The sequence below is a fragment of the Cicer arietinum genome, chromosome 2 (assembly GCF_000331145.2).
Source record: "Cicer arietinum cultivar CDC Frontier isolate Library 1 chromosome 2, Cicar.CDCFrontier_v2.0, whole genome shotgun sequence".
NCBI lineage: Eukaryota > Viridiplantae > Streptophyta > Magnoliopsida > Fabales > Fabaceae > Cicer > Cicer arietinum.
Window position 1 is genome coordinate 38657131 of NC_021161.2, and position 22104 is coordinate 38679234.

The window sequence follows — 22104 nt, forward strand, 5'->3', positions numbered from 1 at the left end:
TGTAATATGAAATTGTAATTTGATTTAATTTTAGAATTGTAATTGTAAACTGATTTGGTATTGCAAATTGATGAGCCTAATCATTATAATTATTTATTTTCCTTTTTAATATATATTTCCTTTTTTATTTATTTTTAAATAAATTGGACAAAATTAGGGTACTACACATATCAATATTTTTGAAGTAGTCATCTAAATTGAACTAAATTATATGTTATTTTAATTTTTAGATTGATTACTTTTTACCTCAAAACTTATCCAAACTAAATAAGAGACACCCTTGACTTGACAACAGAAGATCATAATTACTACTACTTCCTCTATCTTTATTTATGAGTCCCTTTTAGAAAGAAAAAAAAAACTTCTTAAATATAAGTTAATAAATTTTCTTTTGTCTTATAAATTATGCTCTCTTCATTTTTTAAATATCATCAATCATTAATTCAAATTAGTTGAACTACTCAACCCTCCATATAACTAACTGTAAAAAAAAAAAGTCAAAATCAAACAAATATACAAAAAGACAATTTCAAAATTCATAAGCAAAATATATACTCATTAAATTCATCATATATTTTTTATAATATATGTGAAAAGGGCCATAGATATTTATAAAAAGTGAGGGGTTGTATTAATTAATATTGCTAATTATAAAAATAAAGTAAAAAAGTTTTTAATGTAGTTATTTTGACTTACTCATTTGGTTCATTAGAAAGGAAAAATTGAATTTGATTGAGAGATAAATAAAATTCAGTTAAAATGAATAAAATTTTGCACATTTAAGTTGTAACAAAATATAAAAATAAAATATTGAAAAAAATAAACTATTTTCATCTATACCAAAATTGGCATTCATTTAATGTCCATTTTTTCAAATTTAATGTTGATTTTTTTATGCATTTAAATGAGTTGAAAGATAATTTAGATAATAAAATGAAGCTTTTAAATGAGATCATCAAATTTAAATGTGAACATTTAATTCTTTAAATAAATGTTCAAGTAGTCCTTTTTAATTATCCTAATAAAGTATTTGTACATTCATTACATATTTGAAGGTATTATTGTCAAAGTAATATCCCTACTAATCTAACAAAGTGGCTGAAACCAATGACATTTTGTATCAGTGTGCTCTATTAAGAGAGCATGTGCATATATACTATATACCATGCTTTTATTAATTCATCAATGACTAAAATATGGCTCGGTTACCTTAATATGGAGTATAATAATTAGTGCACTATAATTTTTTTATTTAGAAGATATTTAAGAGGTATATTATTGATGAAATTTGTATTTTTCTTGTAATTAATTGATTCATAAAAATATTTTTTTAATTAAAAGTAAAGATTCATTTTCATTTTTTTTAAAAATTGTGAGATTCAATTTAGTTCCTGAAAAAAATAAAGATAATTTTTAATCCTAAAAAATTAAATAAAGACAACTTAATCTTTATATTTTTTATATTTTGTTTAGTTGAAGAATGAAATATAGAAGAGAGAACAGAAAGTAAAAAAAAAGAAGAGAAAATAATAGAAAAAAAGTTAATTATGTAAGTAGTTTGATATGAGAGAAAATATTATGATAGAAAAATATTTGTGTCTTTATAAAATGACATAAATGTCTTTAAACAAATTAGATATGATAAAAAAAAAATAATTCGCTACAATCAATACAAAATTATAAATTATAAAAATAAATACTAAATGTATAAAATAAATCATGTAAAGCGTAAAGAAAGTAATAAAGCGATATTTTCTCTACTTTCACGATATTTTCTTTCTTTTATATTTTCTTTGTCAACCAAATAAAGCGTAAAGAAAGTAATAATTAAATTGTCGTGGTTTAATTTTTATAAAGATTAAAATTTATCTTTATTTTTTTCATGGGTTAAATTAGGTCTCTCAATTTTTCTCAACTACTTATAAAATGGATTTTCACTATTTAATTAATATAGCAACAATAATAATTATTTCATGAATGATTTTTATGGTAAATTATAATTTTCTTAGAAAATTTTATTTTAAAAGATATTCAAAAGTCAAACTATTAATTAAATAAATAAAAAAGTTATCTTTTAACAAAATGATGTGCCAAAGATCAATGACTTTTAACTAATTGATCAATTAAAATATTTGTAATTGACGTATATAATTGATATAATAAATTAGAATTAGAATATTATTATTTTCTTTAAAATTTTATCAATTATTTTTTTGTTGAATTATCTACAAGATAATCAAGAAATACACTTCTAATAAATTACTACTTATTCTGTACATTAACTATTTTTTTTTTTTTGGAATCATCACCTTTTAAATAATTGATTTGTCACTAATATTTTTCCGTGTAAGATTTTTATAGTAAATTATAATTAGTAATTTTAACTTTGAAATTTTTTTTTAAGAAATTAATAAACACACTATTAATTAATAATTAAGTACATATTGGTCTCTTACAAAATTTATTTGTATAATATTATATTTAATTGTTTGACTAGTGACACACTTTTGTCATATGTATAGTCTAATAAATTATAATTTTGTGTTTTATATTTTTTTTTCATTTTTATGTAGAAGTTATTTTAAAACACTCTAGTAATTAAATTCACAGAATTGTTGTTTAATCTAAGTTATTTTTCTTTTGCGTGAATAGATTATGTATAATTTTTGTAAAAGATAGACGAGGAACATTACCCGGAATTTTTTCATGTATATTCTATTTTTTTTAATTAATCAAAATATCCTATATTCAAATTTATATATCAAAATATTCTAGATATTAGAGGGTTTTTTTGGGAGTAGGAGGTTGCATATAGGGTATGTGACAATATATATTACCCTTTAATTTTTATTGTTACAAATAAATAATTGTTAATTTAATAAATAAAAATGTTTAAAAGAAAACAAAATTATATTAATAAAATAAAACATAATACATTTACTAACATGCGATTGAATAGATGTGTCAAAACAAACAAGGTGGTATATTATTTTAACAACTAACTCCTATTTTACATATAAATCTATATTATTTTAACAACTCTCCCATATTTTGCGGATAAATTAGCAACTTAAGTATATTTTGTTAACAACTTCGTTTCATTTTTTCACCGATCTAATAAATAAAAAATAATAAAAATAATGATAATGATTAAAATGAATATCATAACAACTTCACCTAAACATTTAAAACATTTAAGTGGACATCATTAATTTATATTTGATATAATTTTTTCTTCAATTTGATGTATTTTGTTTGATTATATATATTATATTAATAAAATCAAACAAAATACATAAAATGGAAGAAAAAAATACATCAAATTTAAGTTTAAATTGTATTATTATTATTTTTTATTTATTAGATTCGGAGAAAAATTAAGAGGGAGTTGTTAACAAAATATGACTAATTAAGTTGTTAATTTATCTGTAAAATAACATATAATTTTTAAAATAATATATTATTTGTTTTGACACATTTATTTACTCAGCCCCATTATTTTTTATATATTTTATTAAATGTATTTTATTTGATTTTATTAATATAATTTTATTTTTTTAAAATATTTTATTTTGTAAATTGTTGCATCTCAAAAACGTAATCGCAAGACGGAAATGGGACTTTAATGTGAAGTATATTGATTAGTTTTTTTTAAAAAAGAAATATATATTTTATCAGATGGTTCTAGTCGATGAATAATGAGAAAAAGATGTAAAGGTTATATTATTCGAGATGAAAAAAAGTTACAATGAGAGAATGACATGGAAAGGGTTGGAGAGAGCGACGATAGTCTGCACAATCCAAAAGCAAAATCTCATTAATGTTGTTGTATAAAGACAATAAAGACCCTATGAATGTTTGTTGTCAATGTATCAACAAAAAATTAGATGTGTATGAACCATGGTATATGATTTTCTTAAATAGTATATAGATTTTGTTATGGATGGAGTAGATTGAACTCTAATATTAAGGACCATTCTGAATTCATGCACTTAAATAATTTTAGGCTAAATATATTTTTGGATTTTTAAATTTTTAAATCTGATCATTTTAATTATTATATTTTAAAAATAACAATTTCGACTCTTTAATTTTATTTTTTTTATAAAATTAAAGTCTCTTTTTTTTTTTTTTTTAACTCGAGTCAATGTTGACGTTGATTTTTTTTTTATAATTATGTAAATTTATTTTATAATAACAATCCTCAGTCATGATTATTAATTAAAATAAAAATAAAATGAAACGTGGTGTTAAAACTGTACAAATTTTGAAATTTAGGAGCCAATAGGATATTTTAACATTTTTTATTACAATTTTAACCGATTTTTTAGTTTATATATCATTGTGGATTTTTATACACTTGTTTTATCGTGATATCTATATTTATTAAAACTGAGTACAAAATGTTTAAAACTTGCTTTGAGACACATTTTCCACCACTTACGATCATCACCTATAGTCATTTAATCAGGAAAGAAAATTGTATATGCAAAGAAGAAGATGAAACAAACAACTTATGGTCGCAACAGGAATGGAACGACAAAAGAAAAATGGAATGTGAAGAAAGAAGAAGATGGAACACAAAGAAAGAAGGAAATGTTGTGGAACAAAACGCGAAGAAAGAAGGAGATAAAAAATAAATGGTTTATCATGTGTTCCATTTTTTCTTTATTTTAATTAATATATGAGATGACAATTGTTATTTCAAAAATGAGTCCACATAATTATTTAAAAAAAAGTCCATGTCAGCATTGATGGATCAAAATCAAGAGGCCATCATTTTTTGCAAAAGATGATAAAGTTAAGATGTCAAAATTGGCATTTTCAAAATATAAGAGCCAAAATTAGTGGATTTTGAAACTCGGGGTCGAATATTAGCCTTATTTTTAATGGAAGTTAGTTGGATGTGAGTTCAATATTACTCCACCTCAAGTTAATAGTGGATTTAGCAAATTTTTAAAAAATTCCAAATTAAGTATCGTTTTTATCATTCAAATACATTATTAGTTATATCTTTCTAATTTTGTTCTCTTTAATTACCAACTCCGAATTTATATCTAAGATTTCGTTGACCAAATAATTAAAAAAGTTGATTTTATTATTAAATGTGTAATTTATGTTATTTTATTAATTTATTTTTGAAGAAAATATAATTAGTTTATTTTTTTATTGTAGTAATTATTTTATATCATAGAAAAATTATGTAAAATAATTAAGGCTAAGTTAGTACATATATAATTAATTCAATTGAGAAATTAAAAGAAATATAATAAAAGAAAGGTAATCCGTAAGAACTATATCAACTGAAAAATACTAAAACTGTTGGACAGATGCCATATTCATGTGTGGTTTTTATTTTTGGATTTAGTTTTTTGTTCCCTTTACTTTGTAATGGTGTATTATTTTATTATTAATAAAACATTATTTTTCTGTCCAAAAAAAAAGTTAGATGAATTGAGATACTAAATTAAAGTATATGTCAAAAAAAGATAATTAATATTTCATTAATAATATAAAAAGATAAATAATATGAGACAAATAAATATTATAAATGAAACATGAAGAATGGTATTTATGTACAAATTTAAGGACATATATTTTTTTTTACACATGTTCTCTCAATAGAGATTTAAATTAAATTCATTATGTTGAAGGAGTCTAACATATTCTTCTTCTTGACCAATCTTTATTGATAATCATATATTTTAATGTGTTTATTTTTTATGTATATTAAAATATGGTTTGTATATGAATATATTTAATTTAATTTTTTATCATTTAAGATGAATTAATAATATTATAAAAAATATATTAAACAAATAATAAATGTGTTTAATAATTTCAAAAGTGTCCTATAATTAAAGACAATTTATTTTTCAAAACAAAACAACTTAAGAGTTATAAAATGTTATTTTTTTTAATTTTTTTATAAAAATATTCTTTTTAATTTTCTAGAATATTTTTTCTTTTCCATATACTCTGACTAGTAAACAAATTTACATAATGAGAACGTCCAACCAAACCATATTTAATGAAACCATATATGTCAACCTTTTTCATTTAAAAAATTGTATGGTACTTTTATTTAATGAAAATTAAATTAACAGATTTCCCTTTATATACACACGTGGAATATAAATTTCATTTCAATGAATTTAACGCGCAAACATTGCTCATCAGATCAGAAATCACTCTCTCTCTTATTTTTCAACATTTTTCACTTTCTCAGCAACTTCTACTCCCTTTTCAAATCTACACATACCAAGTTAAAAAAATAATCCTAAAAAGCTGAAATCCCTAAAATCTTTCTGAATTCTCAAACTCATTTTCTCTTTCTTTCACTTCTTACCTACACGCTCCGTTGAATGGGCGCCGTCGATTGTTTACCTCCGTCACATGCGGAGGAGATGGCTGTGCTTTCTTTAAACAAGCTTCCGTTAGGTTTCCGGTTCCGTCCTACTGATGAGGAGCTCATCGATTTCTATCTCCGACTTAAAATCAACGGAAACGGCGATGAAGTTTGGGTTATCCGTGAAATCGACGTGTGTAAATGGGAGCCTTGGGATTTACCTGGTAAATTTTTTTCCTATTTTATTTTGTTCTTTAAAGTGTATCTTAAATTTAAGTTTTTTCTTTCCTTAATAATTTGGATATAAGTTTTTTTAATTTTTGTCACACTGTTTGTGTGCTGATAATTTTAGTCAACAGCATTCTGACATGTAAATTATGAAGTTGATTAAATTTTATTTGTTGAATTTTTTATTCAGTGGTTGTAATTTAATACAGTTTAATTTAATTTTGGTATACTCACTGTGTAATTAAGCATGCTGAATGAGTTTTTTTATTTATTTAATTTTTAAATAAATGGAGAAATTTTAATTTTGAATGGTTCGATATGGTTATGATATTTGATTTGATGATCTTGTTTATGATAGAGTTTGAGGGTTTTGTTGTAGATTAATCGGTGATACAGAAGATTAATTTTGGTGAAAATTAACCTTGAATGGTTAGATTAGATGTGGTTGTTTATTTATTTATTTTTGCTTAAATGTTATATGTGGTTATGGTATTTCATTTGATGATTTTGTTGTTGATGGAGTTTATGGGGTTTTATGTTGTAGACTTGTCAGTGGTAAGGAACAAGGATCCAGAGTGGTTTTTCTTCTGCCCGCAAGATCGTAAGTATCCAAATGGAAGCAGGTTGAACCGAGCGACAAATCATGGGTATTGGAAGGCGACGGGTAAAGATCGAAAGATTAAGTCTGGCCCTACCTTGATTGGAATGAAGAAGACTCTGGTTTTCCATGCTGGTCGTGCTCCGAAGGGGAAGAGGACTAATTGGGTTATGCATGAGTATAGGCCTACCTTGAAGGAGCTTGATGGTACCAACCCTGGACAGGTCTACTCTCATCTTCTTTTTTTTAATTTTTTTTTTATATTTTCTTTTCACCATTTTTAACTATGGTATTTTTACATGAGTCATTGTTGATTGTGTTAGCTATTTTTTTCTCTCACTGAAGAATGTAAAATGTTAAGCTGTTTTTTATCTCCATGTTTGGTGAATAAGATTTTTGTTTCTTCTTCATATTCTGTTCACCATAGATTGATCATTTTACATTTTTGTGACAATCTGATGAAGTATAGTTGACCCAGTTAACTATTAAATACTGTTTCAAGTTTTGTTTCAACAAATTTGAGGATAGTTTTCCTACTTCTGCCATTTGGTAATAAAGCCAAAAAAACAAGTTTTAGTTTTGATGACTAATTTGAAGTATTTATTGTTGACTTTGAGTCAATGATGTTGGATGTTTTATCTATGTTCTTGTGTTCCATTATTTATTTCAATGCACCCCATTACATCTACCGCAACTTCTCATAACCTTTATGTTGTCCTTGCTAATGTAAAGCTACTGCGATTTATGACTAGCTAAGCAATTAGATGTTGATGATGATAATTATATGTTGCTAACTTTTCAATTTGGTCGATTTGACTTATGCCAGAACCCATATGTCCTCTGTCGCTTGTTTAAGAAGCAAGATGAGAGTATTGAAAGTTCAAACTGTGGTGAAGTGGAGCAGACTGCTTCAACTCCTATGACTGCCAATTACTCTCCCGAAGAAATACAGTCTGATCCAAATGTGGTTCCTGGTGCATCTTCCTCACAGGTCACAGAAGACTATAAGCACCTTGCAGCTATCCCTGAGAACTCCGAGGAAGCAATATCCAACTTTTTAACCCCAGCTGATTGCTATAGGGATGCATGCAATGCTTCTGATGCACAAAATCAAATTGTAACAACAGCTGCAGAGGTTAGATGGGCTAACTGTATCTGAGTTTTAATCTATAATATTTATTTTTATTCATCTGTCCATTATTTGAAGACGCTGAATTTGTTTATTTAGTAACTATACTTGATGTTTGCTACTTCAGGAGGATCAGCTGTTTAACTTGGACATATTTGATAGCCCGCAATTTGAGCAATTGGATGATAAATTGTTCTCCCCAGTCCACGCACATTTTCCACAAGATTTTTTTTATGAAACCAACAATGAAGTAGAATTTCAGTATGGTACGAACGAAACAGATGTTTCAGACTTTTTCAACTCGGCTGTTAATTGGGACGAGGTCTCCCGCGAGGCGTCTAGCAGTCTAGAGCTGAAGTCGGACTTGCTTCATGTTAAGGACAATGGGTCGTGCAGTGACTCGGAAGTGGAAATGGCCAATATGATGGTTAGTTACAGCTTTGATCTTTTTATCTTTTGAAACACCTAGTGACAGTTTCATTCTTATCCGTTTGCTGTTATTGTTGTTGAGCTATTTGCTCTCTCTAAATGACACATCAAAACGCATATTTGATTGTATATAAGTTTGTTTGAGTATATTTAGCTCGGTTTGCCTATGCCACATGTATAGTGTTAATCTGATTGTATCCTGCAGCATCTGCAACCATTACATGCTTATCCTGAGGGGGTGACTCCGACTCCGCAAAATAGCGATGCAGGGCTGTTTTATTCATCCTTTTTTAGTACTGGCCCGACACCTACTGTAGTCGATGAATGTATGGGCCAAACACCCGCTGTAGTCGATGAATCTATGGGCCAAACACCTGCTGTGGTCGATGGATATGAGCAAATGAGGAATTTGGATACTGTAGTCCAAGGTGACACCGGAATCAGGATAAGGACTCGACAAAGACGAAATGAACAGCCAATCACGAACCCAGTGATGCCAGCACAAGGTAGTGCACCGCGGAGAATACTATTGGGAGGATTTGTTACGCATTCCCTTGTTTCTGAGGAAACGACAAAAGATAGGAGTTCTGCCCCAGTAAACCATAACTCGGAAACTATCATTTCTAGGGTAAATATTTTTTTAATTCAACGTTGTACTTACTCAAAGATGTCACTGCATGTGTCCTAAGATTTGTGGATTCTATTTTGCAGGAAAAGCAAACTTCAGAAAAACATGCTGCTGGGGAGAGTGCCACGGACACCAACATCAATGATGTGGATGAACTGGAGAAGACGTCTCTCGCATCAGACGACACAAGAAAGATCTCTCAGCAACATGTTACAACTACAGAATCCATATTGGAGTGGAAAGACTCTTTATTAGGAAGAAGGGTCTGTTACTCGTCAAAGATTTCGTCGAATCGTGCCATGTGGTCTTCGGTTCTTGCAGTTTCTGCCATTGTACTGGTCTCACTAGTATTGTTTGTTAATATCTGGGGATATCTTAGAATTGAAACTGCTCATTAGCTGATAATTCTTGTGTAGAATTTGCCTCCATTGCTTTTTTGGGCCAGTTAAGGAGGGGCGTGTAGGGTTGACTTTCCTATATTTGTCGATAAGAAGAACAGTCATGTATTATTATATGTGCATATATATGCAGAGAATGGTTACCTAGTTTTCAGTCAGTGTGCACTTTTTACCGCAGTCAGATTCACAATTCACCATATCCATTTTTGTATAGGTTAACTTTAGTTCATCGTCTTGAATTTGATTGGAATATAAATATCTGGAAATGAAAATAATTACAGGATTTAATCCATAGCTGTGTGGCACCGCATCTATGGTGGACAAGTATAACATGTGGTTCATAGTGGATAAACATTTGCCTTTGGATTTATCTAATCAGTACAATAACAAATATTTTACATTGATTCAAAAAAAATTGAAAATTGTACAAAATAAATTGGATGTGTTTAGAATTTTTTGTGAAAATCGCACGTATTAGTTTGAAATTTTGGATTCATTTAAAAAAATAGAATTGCACTATATATATAAATTTTAAATAATTTTTTTTTAGTATGATATATTTTATTAAACTAATATTTGTTAATTTTAATTATTTTTTAAATATTATTTATTTATTTAATTTGATATATATTTATTATTATTTCATATTTCAAACATAATCGATAAATGTTATTTCACAATATTAACTTTTAGTATATTATATATGATATTTTGGTTCAAACTTATTATTCTTATAATATTAATATTAATTATTTTTATAAATTGTAATTTAGATTAATAAAAATTTGATCTAATTTAAATAACAATAATTTGAATCGGATCGAATTTTTTTTAGAGTTGTCAACCAATTCGAACTACGAATATTCGATCTTTGATTTGGATCAGATAATTTTTTTACTTCATATTCAATCCAAACTACAACACAAATACCCCTATTGCGATGCTCCAACATTACCTTTGCCATGAATGCCACTTTGTATATGTGCTCTTGTAAATCTCTCACTTTGTGCAGGTGTGTATCTTTCTCTTCTCTCTTAAGAAAATTAAAAAGAACACAATCACACATAAGAATATAATGTCGAAACTCTAAAATTGAAGTAAAAACTACGATTATGTCTAATGATGACTAAAGAATAAATTTATGTAAAAATTATAACAACATATAGACTTATCTCAAATAATCCTATGACCCCAAATATATCCACACTCTCCAAATAAAATATTTGTACTATATATTACAACACTTTAATACAAGAGTATAAGAGAAAAGAAAATAAGATACAATTTAAAATGTTTTTAAATGGTGCATTTCGTAATGAAGAACTAGAGCGGCGAGCTATTGGGATGTGCAAAGAGCTCAGTAGCATAGGTCTAATTGGTGAAGGTCCCAAAATTTATTTTTTATAATATAATAAAATAAGGGTGATTTTAGGTTAAATATATTTTTAATCTCTACAAAATTACGACATTTTAAGTATAGTCGTTACTTTTTTTTTTCTTCACTTATAGTCTCTTTTTTTATTTTATAGATACTTTTTTTAAGGACTAAAAATATCATTTTTTACAAAAAAAAAAAAATCAAAATAGAGACTAAAAGAAAGTAAATTTTGTTTAGGGATTAAAAAGTTGAAATTTTTTTTGTAAGGACTAAATTAAAATTTTATAAGGATTAAAATTTATTTTATCCTTTTTTTAATTATTAAAATTTAACTTTCTTTTTTAATAGTGTTCAATTTTTAAAATTAAAACAGGATCTCTAAAATATTTAAGACGGACAGACGACTCAGAGTACATATATATAATCTTGGTGTCCTTCTTATATAACCAAATTGTTGGACTCAATTGATTAATGAACTTCAATTAAAAATAAATTGTTTAAAAAAGAACCTAAATTCAAATCCAAATTGTGATTGAAACAATTAGATCTATAATGCTTTGTTCACACATCATTAAACTCTTTCAAGACTTAACCAGTTCTCCCTCAAGTGATAGTCTTTCACATCCTATATAGATCACTAAGATTTAGATTTTGACAATATATCTCCATCTAAAACCTTAAAACAATACGTATATAGATCAATTTTCTTATATATTAATCATTTTTCTCATTTATAGTCGATATGGAGACTTAGATATGGAGACTTAATGAGTCACACTTGAACCCAACATTTGTTAGAGTTGGTTGAGATTACATATGCTAAAATAGTCTCATATTGCTTAAAATTGTTAAATATTAAACTTATAAATTTAATAATTTATAATTATATAGAGAAAATACACAAGTATCCATAATTTAACATTGACATTGAATTTATAAATAAAAAAATAATAATTTGACATTAAATTGAATTTTTAAATCAAATCTAAAAGCATAATACAATGAAAAAGTTTGCTATTTGTTTTTTGTACTATTTTCTTTTTCAATTTAGTTTTACTTTGATTTTTGTTTACAAAGATCTCTAAAACACTGAGAATTTTATGTCCTTTTAAATAAAATATATATAAAACAAAATAAAAATGAAGTACAACAATAACATTTTCGTTAGGTTTAACTAAATTGCACGATAGGAACTTATCATTGCATGTTTGGTATTATTTCTATTCCACCATAACTGTCACGATGGTTGCTTCAAGAAAAATTGTGTATAAAATGTGAAAATAATCACAAAAGAACAATTTAATGAAGTGGATTGAGGAAAATGTCACAACAAAAAACCTGGGCTAAAAATTGAAACAGTATATAAACAATTCAGATGTACCTATCAATCAATAGCGAGTTTGGTATTATTTCTCAATAAACTCACTGTGGTTATAGTTAATTTTGTATACTTCAAAAAATATTATTTTTTATAGTAATTGTTTTTGGTCAAATACTTTCTTTTTTTTTTAATATAAACTTCTCAAAATACATCCATTTGTTAGAGATAATAAAATGAATTGGATTCGTGGGATTGACCTGTTTAGTCCGTCTTTTTATTGTAATAAATTGAAATTTTTAATCTGTCACTTTTAGTTGGACTGTTTCATTTAACTCTAAAATATCGAATCATGTTGATAATAGAGTGTCTTTGCAGATATCATTCTCTCACAGAACTATGTATATCGATTCAATTCATTTTTCACAAAACCATGTTTTATACTTCGCCTTCCTTTAATATTGGAGTGTTTTTGCATATTCCATTCCCTCTTATTAAAGCGGTGACGACATCCTAAAGTATTGGAATATAGTATACCAACGGTTCTTAAACCACACTCATCCAAACATACCATTAATAAAAAAATTAAGTGGAATACAAGTCTTTAATTAGTATTTTTTAACAAATTATAATTAAGTTTTTTGACTTTCGCTAAATATTCTATATTTGACGAATGTCTATTTGCATTCAAGCTATACCACAAATTCAGACATATGCATTACTTCTGACCCTAATTATAAATACTATTTAAAAGAAATGTTTTTTTTACGTCAAGAAATGTTTCTAAATATAAAAGTCGTTTTAAATTATTACATGCATTTATTATTGTTTATCCAATGATACACATTTTTAATACTATTAATTTATCCAAAAATATTAAAAGTATTCAATACAAATGCTATTTAAAAAAAATATATATATTTAATTAAAATAGACACAGAAATAGTATTTGTTAGAAAAAGAAACAGATGTGTAAGTATTTTCTTAATAAACTGCTGAAATTATTATGTCCAATGGTCATAGAGAAACACTCCATTTAGCTCAAAACAGGTGTCTACCAACTTTTTTACGTATTTTAAAAAACTTTGTAATAAATAAAAGATATAATATTTATAATTTTATTAAATTTTATTAAATTAAATTAATTCTAATTTTCTTATGATTTTAATATTATACTTTATTTGACTACAATTGATATTTAAAAATTTAAAAATTAATTGCCCTCCGCTTTCATTTATACACGTATTTATGCTCTTCACTTTTAAAAAATAGTAAGTAGATCATTATCAATCATAGGGACCAAAAACAATTCACCGTGACTTCTAAAAATCACGCAAAACACAACATACACCATACCGTGACCTAAAAGTTATTAAAAGTTTAGAACCAAAAAGTTTAAGGACTTAAAATCCCCTTCATTTCGAAAAATAAAGTTAAAAGTGATGTAGACATTACTAATTGGAAGAAATTTTTAATAAAATAATAAATATCAAATGAAAAAAGCAAAACATTTATTTTGGAATCTGTATATATATTGAAAAACACTTTGAACATTGAGAGAGTAAAAATAAAAATACCGCAACAAAGATAAGTGCAAAATAAACAAATAACCTGACTTAGAATAGTGTCTTATGTCCACCCTTTTGCTCGGGTTTTGACCAAATAGACTAAAGCTATGATCAAACAAACAGAGAGAAAACAAAAAGAAAAACTCCAAGCAATTATTCCACAATACTCAATAACAAGAAAATTCAACCCTCACAATGTTCAGTTGTTATACCCTTAAATGCCAAACCTACCCTCTTTAAGGGATACACCAACTTTGATCAATACTTGTAGTCCTTAACATGGAGACTCTCTGAGGCACCTTCACCAAGTTGAGAGTTACCCTTGTAAGTTCCAAGAGTAGCTTCTGAATTAGCCTTAGCCCTTGTCAACAAAGCATCTTGTGCATTCTTCACATTCTCTTCTTTTCCAGACCATGCCTTAAGGGTACTCTGTTGAAGTGCCCTTCCAAAGGAGAAAGAAAGTGTCCATGGCTTCTTACCCTTCACTTGGTTGATGGCATTGAGGTTGACAGTGGCCTCTTCCTCGCTCTGTCCACCAGACAAGAAGACGACGGCGGGAACTGCGGCAGGTACGGTTCGCTGCAAGGCTCTAACGGTGTGCTCAGCAACAACCTCGGGTGCAACCTTTGGTGAATCGGATCCTGGTGTCACCATGTTAGGCTTCAAGAGAGTTCCTTCGAGGAGGACATGGTGGTCACTCAAGGCCTTGTAGGTTGCTGCAAGGACACGCTCGGTGATGGCGGCACACTTGTGAATGTCGTGAGATCCGTCAACAAGGATCTCAGGCTCGACAATAGGAACAAGTCCGTTCTCTTGGCATATGACGGCGTATCGGGCCAAACCATATGCATTCTCATGGATAGAATGCTCAGATGGTTCGTTGGGGCCGATTTTGAGGACGGCACGCCATTTAGCAAAACGTGCACCAGCTTCGTAGTACTTGGCACATCGTGCACCAAGGCCGTCTAGACCCTGAGTGGTGGTTTCTCCGTCAGTTCCGGCGAGCTCAACGGTACCCTTGTCAACCTTGATACCGGGAAGAACACCAGCTTCGTTCAAGACATCGACGAAAGGCTTGCCTGAAGAACATACATTCATAATGTCAGGGTATAAGAACAATGGCAAAATCACTTTTTCAAAACAAAAACTCTTATTCTAAAAAATCAACTTTATGAATTTTCACATGTTTATTACATTTTCTTTAACAAATGAGAATTTGAAAATAAAAATCTAAAAACAGCTTCAAATGAGAAACAGTTAAAGTAGCTTACATTGAAAATCATTTTTGAAAGATTATTTTCTAAAAAGGGATTTTTATCATAGTAAACAAACACAAAAATAGACTACACAGATTTTTATTATGGTAAACACATAATAGATTTCACTTTGCAAAACAATCTCTAAATTACCAAAATCACTTTTTCATAAATGCATCAAACATTCCTAAATATTGTTGGGAGTGAGTACCTGCAGCTGTGCTCTGGTAGAGGGTCTCCTCAAAGAGAATAACTCCACTGAGATACTGAAGGACATTGGGGGCAGTGAAAAGAAGCTCACGAAGAGCACGCCTGTTGGTTTCGACGTTCTCGACATTGATGCTGGCTAGACGCTTACCGATTGTTCCAGTTGACTCATCAGCAGCAAGAATACCCTTTCCGGGTGTGCCGATGTAGGCAGCATTGGCAATAAGTTCATCTGCATAATTGATAACAAATTAGTACTAAAGCAAAAATATAATTCTTACAACAATAATAATATAAACAAAACAACAAAATTGTTTACTCAATTATTTTGTATGTAAGAAATTGCAGAGACACAAACAATTGTTCAGTCAACTATAATTATATGTAAGGTACATCAAGATTGTTTCAGTGTGAAAGTGAGAGGAAAAAAAGAGAGAGGATTTCAACCCATAAATAAAACCCAAAAATAAATATGATGAGAAAAAGTCAAACCCCCGATTATAAACATAAAACACCAAAGTGAGGTCAGATTTATAAAGTAAATAATAATCTTTATCATAATAATCAAAATTAGGATCATCAAAATATAAACAGAATTACAAATGAAACTACCGATCTGTACAAATTAGAATTTATTTCTAAATTTAAATTTAAAAACGTAATATAAATATTGAAACTGAAAACACGCATCAAAATCAAAACGAACTTACAGAATAAAACGTAACAAAATATACAAGCAGATCAAAACAATTGAAGACAAAAAAATAAACATGACGCAAAAATTCTACAAGTCAAAACAAAAACTCTTTTGTGGATCTGATATCACAACACAGCATATAAATAAACAAATAATCAAGAACTAGCTCTCCATAGAAAAATTCATGGAAAGTCAGATCTGAAATTTGCAAATAGAGAAACAAACTGAAGCAAAATCAACAAGTTCAGATGCATACAAAGAAAGACAAAAATAAATAGTTGAATCAATAAACAAGCATCAATCAACAAAAAAAAACAAAAATCAGTAAGATCCAAAAAGATGCGATCGTGATAACAAGAGATCTAAGCAAAACAAGAGGAAAAAACAAAGAATTTGTGGATGAGAAGAAGAGAAATGAATATACCATGGTACTTGCTCTTGAAGTTCGACATGATCGAGGAAGAAAAGGTATTTGATTTGGAAAGGAAAAGAGGTGTTAGGTTAAGAATAAGAGGTAAGTGTGGAAAATTAAGTGAGGTTTTGGGTTTTTATATAGTGAAAATGATGGATTGGGAAACAAGACAGCTACAAAAATGGTATCGAACTTGGTTGGTTGGTTGGTTATGTGACTCTGTGGATGCCGTTGGATTCGAGGTAGTTTTTAGGTTTTGAAAACCTATGTTCTAGATTCAACGGCCCGCTTTTATTGGGCTTAAAGATGTTTCTTAAAGGTGTTTCTTTTCTTTCTAGTCAAACTAAAAGCCCATCAAACTCCACTTTCAAAGTCGTTTCTTAGTCTAAGCTTCGTTGAATAATATAATATTGTCCGTGTTAATTAGAAAAATTAGGGGTCTGCTTTCTGCACCCCACTAATACATACTTTTCTGCATCAATGGTAAATATGTGTAGTGATTTTTTTTATATTATCATTGGTGGATATTATTTTTTTATGTATAGGTTATTTTCTTTTCATTCCGTGTTTTGAAAATATTTGTCAATGGTCAATATTTTTCATGTGATTTAAATATTTAGTATTGGAAAGTACCTATTCCATATTTTTTATGGATCAGTTTAACATATTTTTCAAATGTTTAGTGATAAATATTTGTCTCTTGATTTTTTATTTATTATTAAGAAATATTTGTCCTGTATTTTTTATGCATTAGTTTAACATTTCACTATCACCATTTCCAACATACTCTTTAAATAATTGAAATTTAAATGGATTCCACTAAAATATATAGTTGGATTCAGTTAAATTTATCAATTAGAGAATTACCAATTACTTTATGATTTATTTTATTTGCATTGGTGTTTAGTGTCCAAACTAGGGGTAAAAATAGGTCAAACTAAGTCATGTTAAACTTTGAAATGTCTAAGTATGAAAGTCTGTTTAACATTAAAACATTTAAATAATAAATTTAACATGTTTTTAAATAGGTTAAACAAGACTTTTTATATATAAGGAAAGCTAATAAAATAATAAACATTTGAAAAACTAATAAAATTATAACCAAATCTAATAAAATTGAATAATATACTTTTTTTTTACTTAATAAATTTTAAGTTACTAACAAATAATGTTATATATATGACATTTTAAAATTATTAGACTTTAAAAAAATATCTGAATCTAGCCTATTTATTAAACATATCATACCAACCTAATTTTAAGTAGATCAAGCTATAAACCACTAACAGACGATTTAGTCTATTCTCATCTCTATGCACAATTAACCTTTCTAAATAAAAAAAAATATTACTTTTGTTTTTAGTATTAAAAAGGAAATAATGCTTATTCCCATGTATTAAATATCTATTAAATTTGACATATCATGTATATGTATATTTGTTGTTTTATAGGCAAAAAAGTTATATATATTTTTGTTGTTGTAAGGAATGTCTATCATTGATGTCAATAAAAAAAAAAAAGGAAAGGAATGTTTATTATTTTTTATCCATAACTAATGATGTTACATAATTTACTATTAAACGTGTTTTTAGGCAACTATACTATATTAAATATTTTAAATCACACATTAACTTGTATGTAATAATATATTTATTAAAGATTGTAAATTACCATTTGCTTTTGGTCTATCAAAATAGATGAAAAATTTGGGCTCAATACCCACTATCTCATTCTTTCAGAAATAGTTCAAAGGGTCCACATACCCCTCCAACTTTCCCCATCAGCCACCCTTTTTCACCATCAACAACCAACTTCTCTATGTTACCCTTTATTTCTCAATTGCAATAACCTTTTTTATTTCAATATATGCAAGTCTTTTCTCGTATATTCTCTGGGCAACTATTTTTTTTTTTATAAAAAAAAAAGCGAAAAGAAAGTAAATAGAGAACAAAAATAAAGGAGAGCATAAAAATATATCTTTTCGTAAAAAGTCATTTTATCAAATCACTTGTGTTTATTATTATTGTTTTTTCTATTATTATTAATACAAAGTACAAAATCATTTAAAAGTTGTGTAGGTAATAATAATTGATGAGTATTATAGGAAAACATAATTAAACTATGATTTAAAAATTCTTTTTAAAAATTCTTTTTATGATTAAATAGTTTAATCTAACTTAATTAGATTAGTTATGATTTAAAAATTCTTATTGCAATAATTCAATTGTTCAATATAATATAGTGTAACTAACTATGGCTTTAGAATTCTAATTTCTATGATACAACGTTTCAATCAAATTAATATAAATTAACTATAATTTTAAAATTCTAATTTTAATGGTCAAACGGTTCCATCAAACCTAATTAGACTAACTACCACTTAGAAAATTATAATTTTAATGCGATTTATTCTAAACTAATTAGAATAACTATAAATTTTATTTTATTTTATCCATCAAATAATTTTATTTTATTTGTTAGAATATCAATAAAGATATGATATATATTATATGTAAATTGCAAAAATACTCTTGTAAACAAATTATATTTATTTTAAATTTTTAATTACTTTTAATTGTTTTATAATTTTGAATACTAATTTATTAAATTATATAAAAAGACAAAACTACCCTTAAAATCATAAACATTTTTTAAATTAACTATTAATATTTCATTTTTAAGTTTACTATCAAATTATATTAATTATTTTTATTTTATTAGATTTACATTTTTATATTTTAGATTATATTTTATAAATTGTTTTTACATTTTAAATTTATATTTTAAATTTATATTTTAAATTTATATTTTAAATTATATTTTATAAAGATAATTGAGCAAATTATCGTTCTTATCATATCCTGGTTTCTAATCCAATTCATATTCATGATAGAAATTTCAACTAAAGAGACATGATATGGTAGAGTTCTGGATTAACTTATCATATATTGTTGGTTTCTCAAACACTAGATTCAGACATGATATGATAATTCATTCTTATCATATATGTTATCTTGTCCATCAAACGAACCCATATATTATAAATTATGTGATGTTAGTAAAAAGAAAACAAAATTGATTGTACAAAGAGAGAAACTAAACTTAAAAATGTAAATGTATGCATAGTCAATAACTAAAAACAAAATCTAAATGATCTATTCAGGTGGTAAAATGATAGATATTGAATTTGGAAGTTGTAAATTTGATATTGACTAATGTTATTGAAAGGAAGTGAATGTAAATTTATTTGTAAGTGTTAATTCTAAAAAAAATTCTATTTTAAATTGTAGTACCATCCTTTCACTCTAAGTTTTCATTAAAAATATTAAATACAAATTAAAAAAAACAATAACATAAATTTAAAAATAATAGTATCTAAAATATTAATTTTAATAAAAAAATTATAACTATGAAATAATGTTTTTTTTTTCTCCATATTTGTTGACTAATCAATTATTTATATTAACTTCTCCTTCACAGTGACATACAACTTTACGACGGTGCTTCCTTTTAGAGACTTTCAAGTGAGAGAAAAGTGTGATCTTATAAAATTTAAATAATAAATTTAACATGTTTTTAAATAAAATAAACAACACTTTTTATATATAAAGAAAACTAATAAAATAATAAACATAAGAAAAACTATTAAAATTAACAAATATACTTATTTTTTATTAATAAATACTAAATTACTAACAAATAATAATGTTAATAATATATATATATATATATATATATATATATATATATTAAAAAAGTGTCTAGAAAATGTGGACTATGTCGGTTAATTGGTCATACTCGAAAACATTGTACAAATGTTATAGGGAACACTAGTCAATATATATAATTTAAAATTTGTGTTTGTGTCTTTTTATAAATTATTTTAATTATATATATATATATTCTTTTTTTTTTGTTAATTTAAAAAAAATTGATGTTTTTTTTTGAAAAATTCCTTAAGGAAATTGCCTTTGCAAATGACGACCTTCTTAAAGTAAATTAAAAAAATGAGGTATTTTGATATATAGTTTTAGAAAAGGGAATATTTTGATAATTATTTTTTGAAAATGTTGATATAAAAAAAAAGCCGTTGAAGTTGGTCCAATTAATTAGATTTGAGTTGTCAAGACACTATTCCATCTAAAATAAAATATATACAAAATTGTATTTGAAAAGTTGGTTTATCGAATTAAAATTAAGACCCGATATATAAATTTTTCAAATAATTTTTTTCTTATATTTTATTAAACAGTAGTATTTCATAAGATATTTCTAACACTTATCCTAGATCTTTATTGAATAAGACAAACTATTTTCGGCCTTGACTATAACATAAACTGATTTAATAAAAATTGATGAATTTAGTCCAAATTTTAAACTAAATACATCAATTAATTTTATTGGTCCAACTTTCTTTTATATTCAATACTAGTGGAGTATTTCATTAAAATTTGCTAAGAATTTGTTTGAGGAGAATTATATTTCATAATCCAAAAAAATCACTTTGGCGTGTTACGAATCAACTACAATGCACCATCCAATGATTACAATTTACCTATGAAGTCTGAAAACTCTAAAAATAAAGACATATCAGTATCGTAGTATCGGATGCATATCCGTATTAGATACATATCTGATACTGATACTTCACATATCTTTGTGGATACATATCTTAAAAGTATTAAAAATATTATTTTATTTAAAATAATTTATTTGATATTTCTGGAATATTATTAAATAAAACTAATATTTATATAAATTATTTTATTAAATAAACATTATAATATAAAAAATAATCAATATATCTTTTTTTTTTTTATAATAAATATTCTACATTTATATAATTTTTTTACTATACTATTCATACTTTATTGTATTCTAAATGTAAAAAAATTCAAATATCTGTACATCTATATTGTATCACCCACAATGTACTAAATATCCGAACTTCATAGCAATTAACAAAGAGCAAAAGACTTAAACTTGAACACTTTGTCCCTTACCGACACCTCAAACCCCAAATCTTGTCTCCTTTGGAATTGTCGACCTAATGACACTCCTGATTCATCAAGCTTTGTTTAAGTGTTTTACATGTGCTCATTCTATAATCCAACTATGCCCAATAATCAATAAGATGAACCATAAAGATCTTAGTCCACCAAAATATTGGCAGGCAAAGCACCAATAAATATTTTCAACACTTCAAAATTTACTTTTTAGTTTCAAATATTTTTATTATTTATCTTTTATTTAATATTTATTTTAATTTAATTTATTTTTTAATTGTTTGTTTTTTAATTTACATTTTAGTAAATTATTTTTTACTTAATATTCATTTTAATTCTTTATATTTTGTGAATTTATATATATGTGTCTTTTTATTAAAGAATAAAATGAATAATAAATAAAATATAAATGACAAAAATGAATAAAAAAAATAAAGAGAAAAAGTTATAATTAAGTTTATTTTTAACTATTCTATAGCAAACTTGATTGTAAAAGCATTTAC

At 26.3% G+C, this 22104-nt stretch overlaps 2 protein-coding genes across 2 annotated transcripts; one reads left to right on the forward strand and one right to left on the reverse strand.

Moving 5' to 3' along the window:
• The first annotated feature begins 6164 nt into the window (after window positions 1–6164).
• Window positions 6165–9913, forward strand: LOC101501154 (protein NTM1-like 9). The gene is made up of 6 exons (XM_004513964.4): window positions 6165–6573; window positions 7122–7399; window positions 8002–8310; window positions 8432–8731; window positions 8939–9361; window positions 9445–9913. The coding sequence occupies exons 1-6, from the start codon at window positions 6366–6368 to the stop codon at window positions 9757–9759; spliced, it is 1833 nt and encodes a 610-aa protein (XP_004514021.1). The 5' UTR covers window positions 6165–6365; the 3' UTR covers window positions 9760–9913.
• A 4098-nt stretch (window positions 9914–14011) lies between these two features.
• Window positions 14012–16703, reverse strand: ALDC (Fructose-bisphosphate aldolase, cytoplasmic isozyme). The gene is made up of 3 exons (NM_001278967.2): window positions 16608–16703; window positions 15491–15718; window positions 14012–15102 (listed from the first exon to the last, which is right to left on the reverse strand). Exons 1-3 carry the CDS (start codon window positions 16633–16635, stop codon window positions 14282–14284), a joined length of 1077 nt encoding a protein of 358 aa, NP_001265896.2. The 5' UTR covers window positions 16636–16703; the 3' UTR covers window positions 14012–14281.
• Window positions 16704–22104: the final 5401 nt, after the last annotated feature.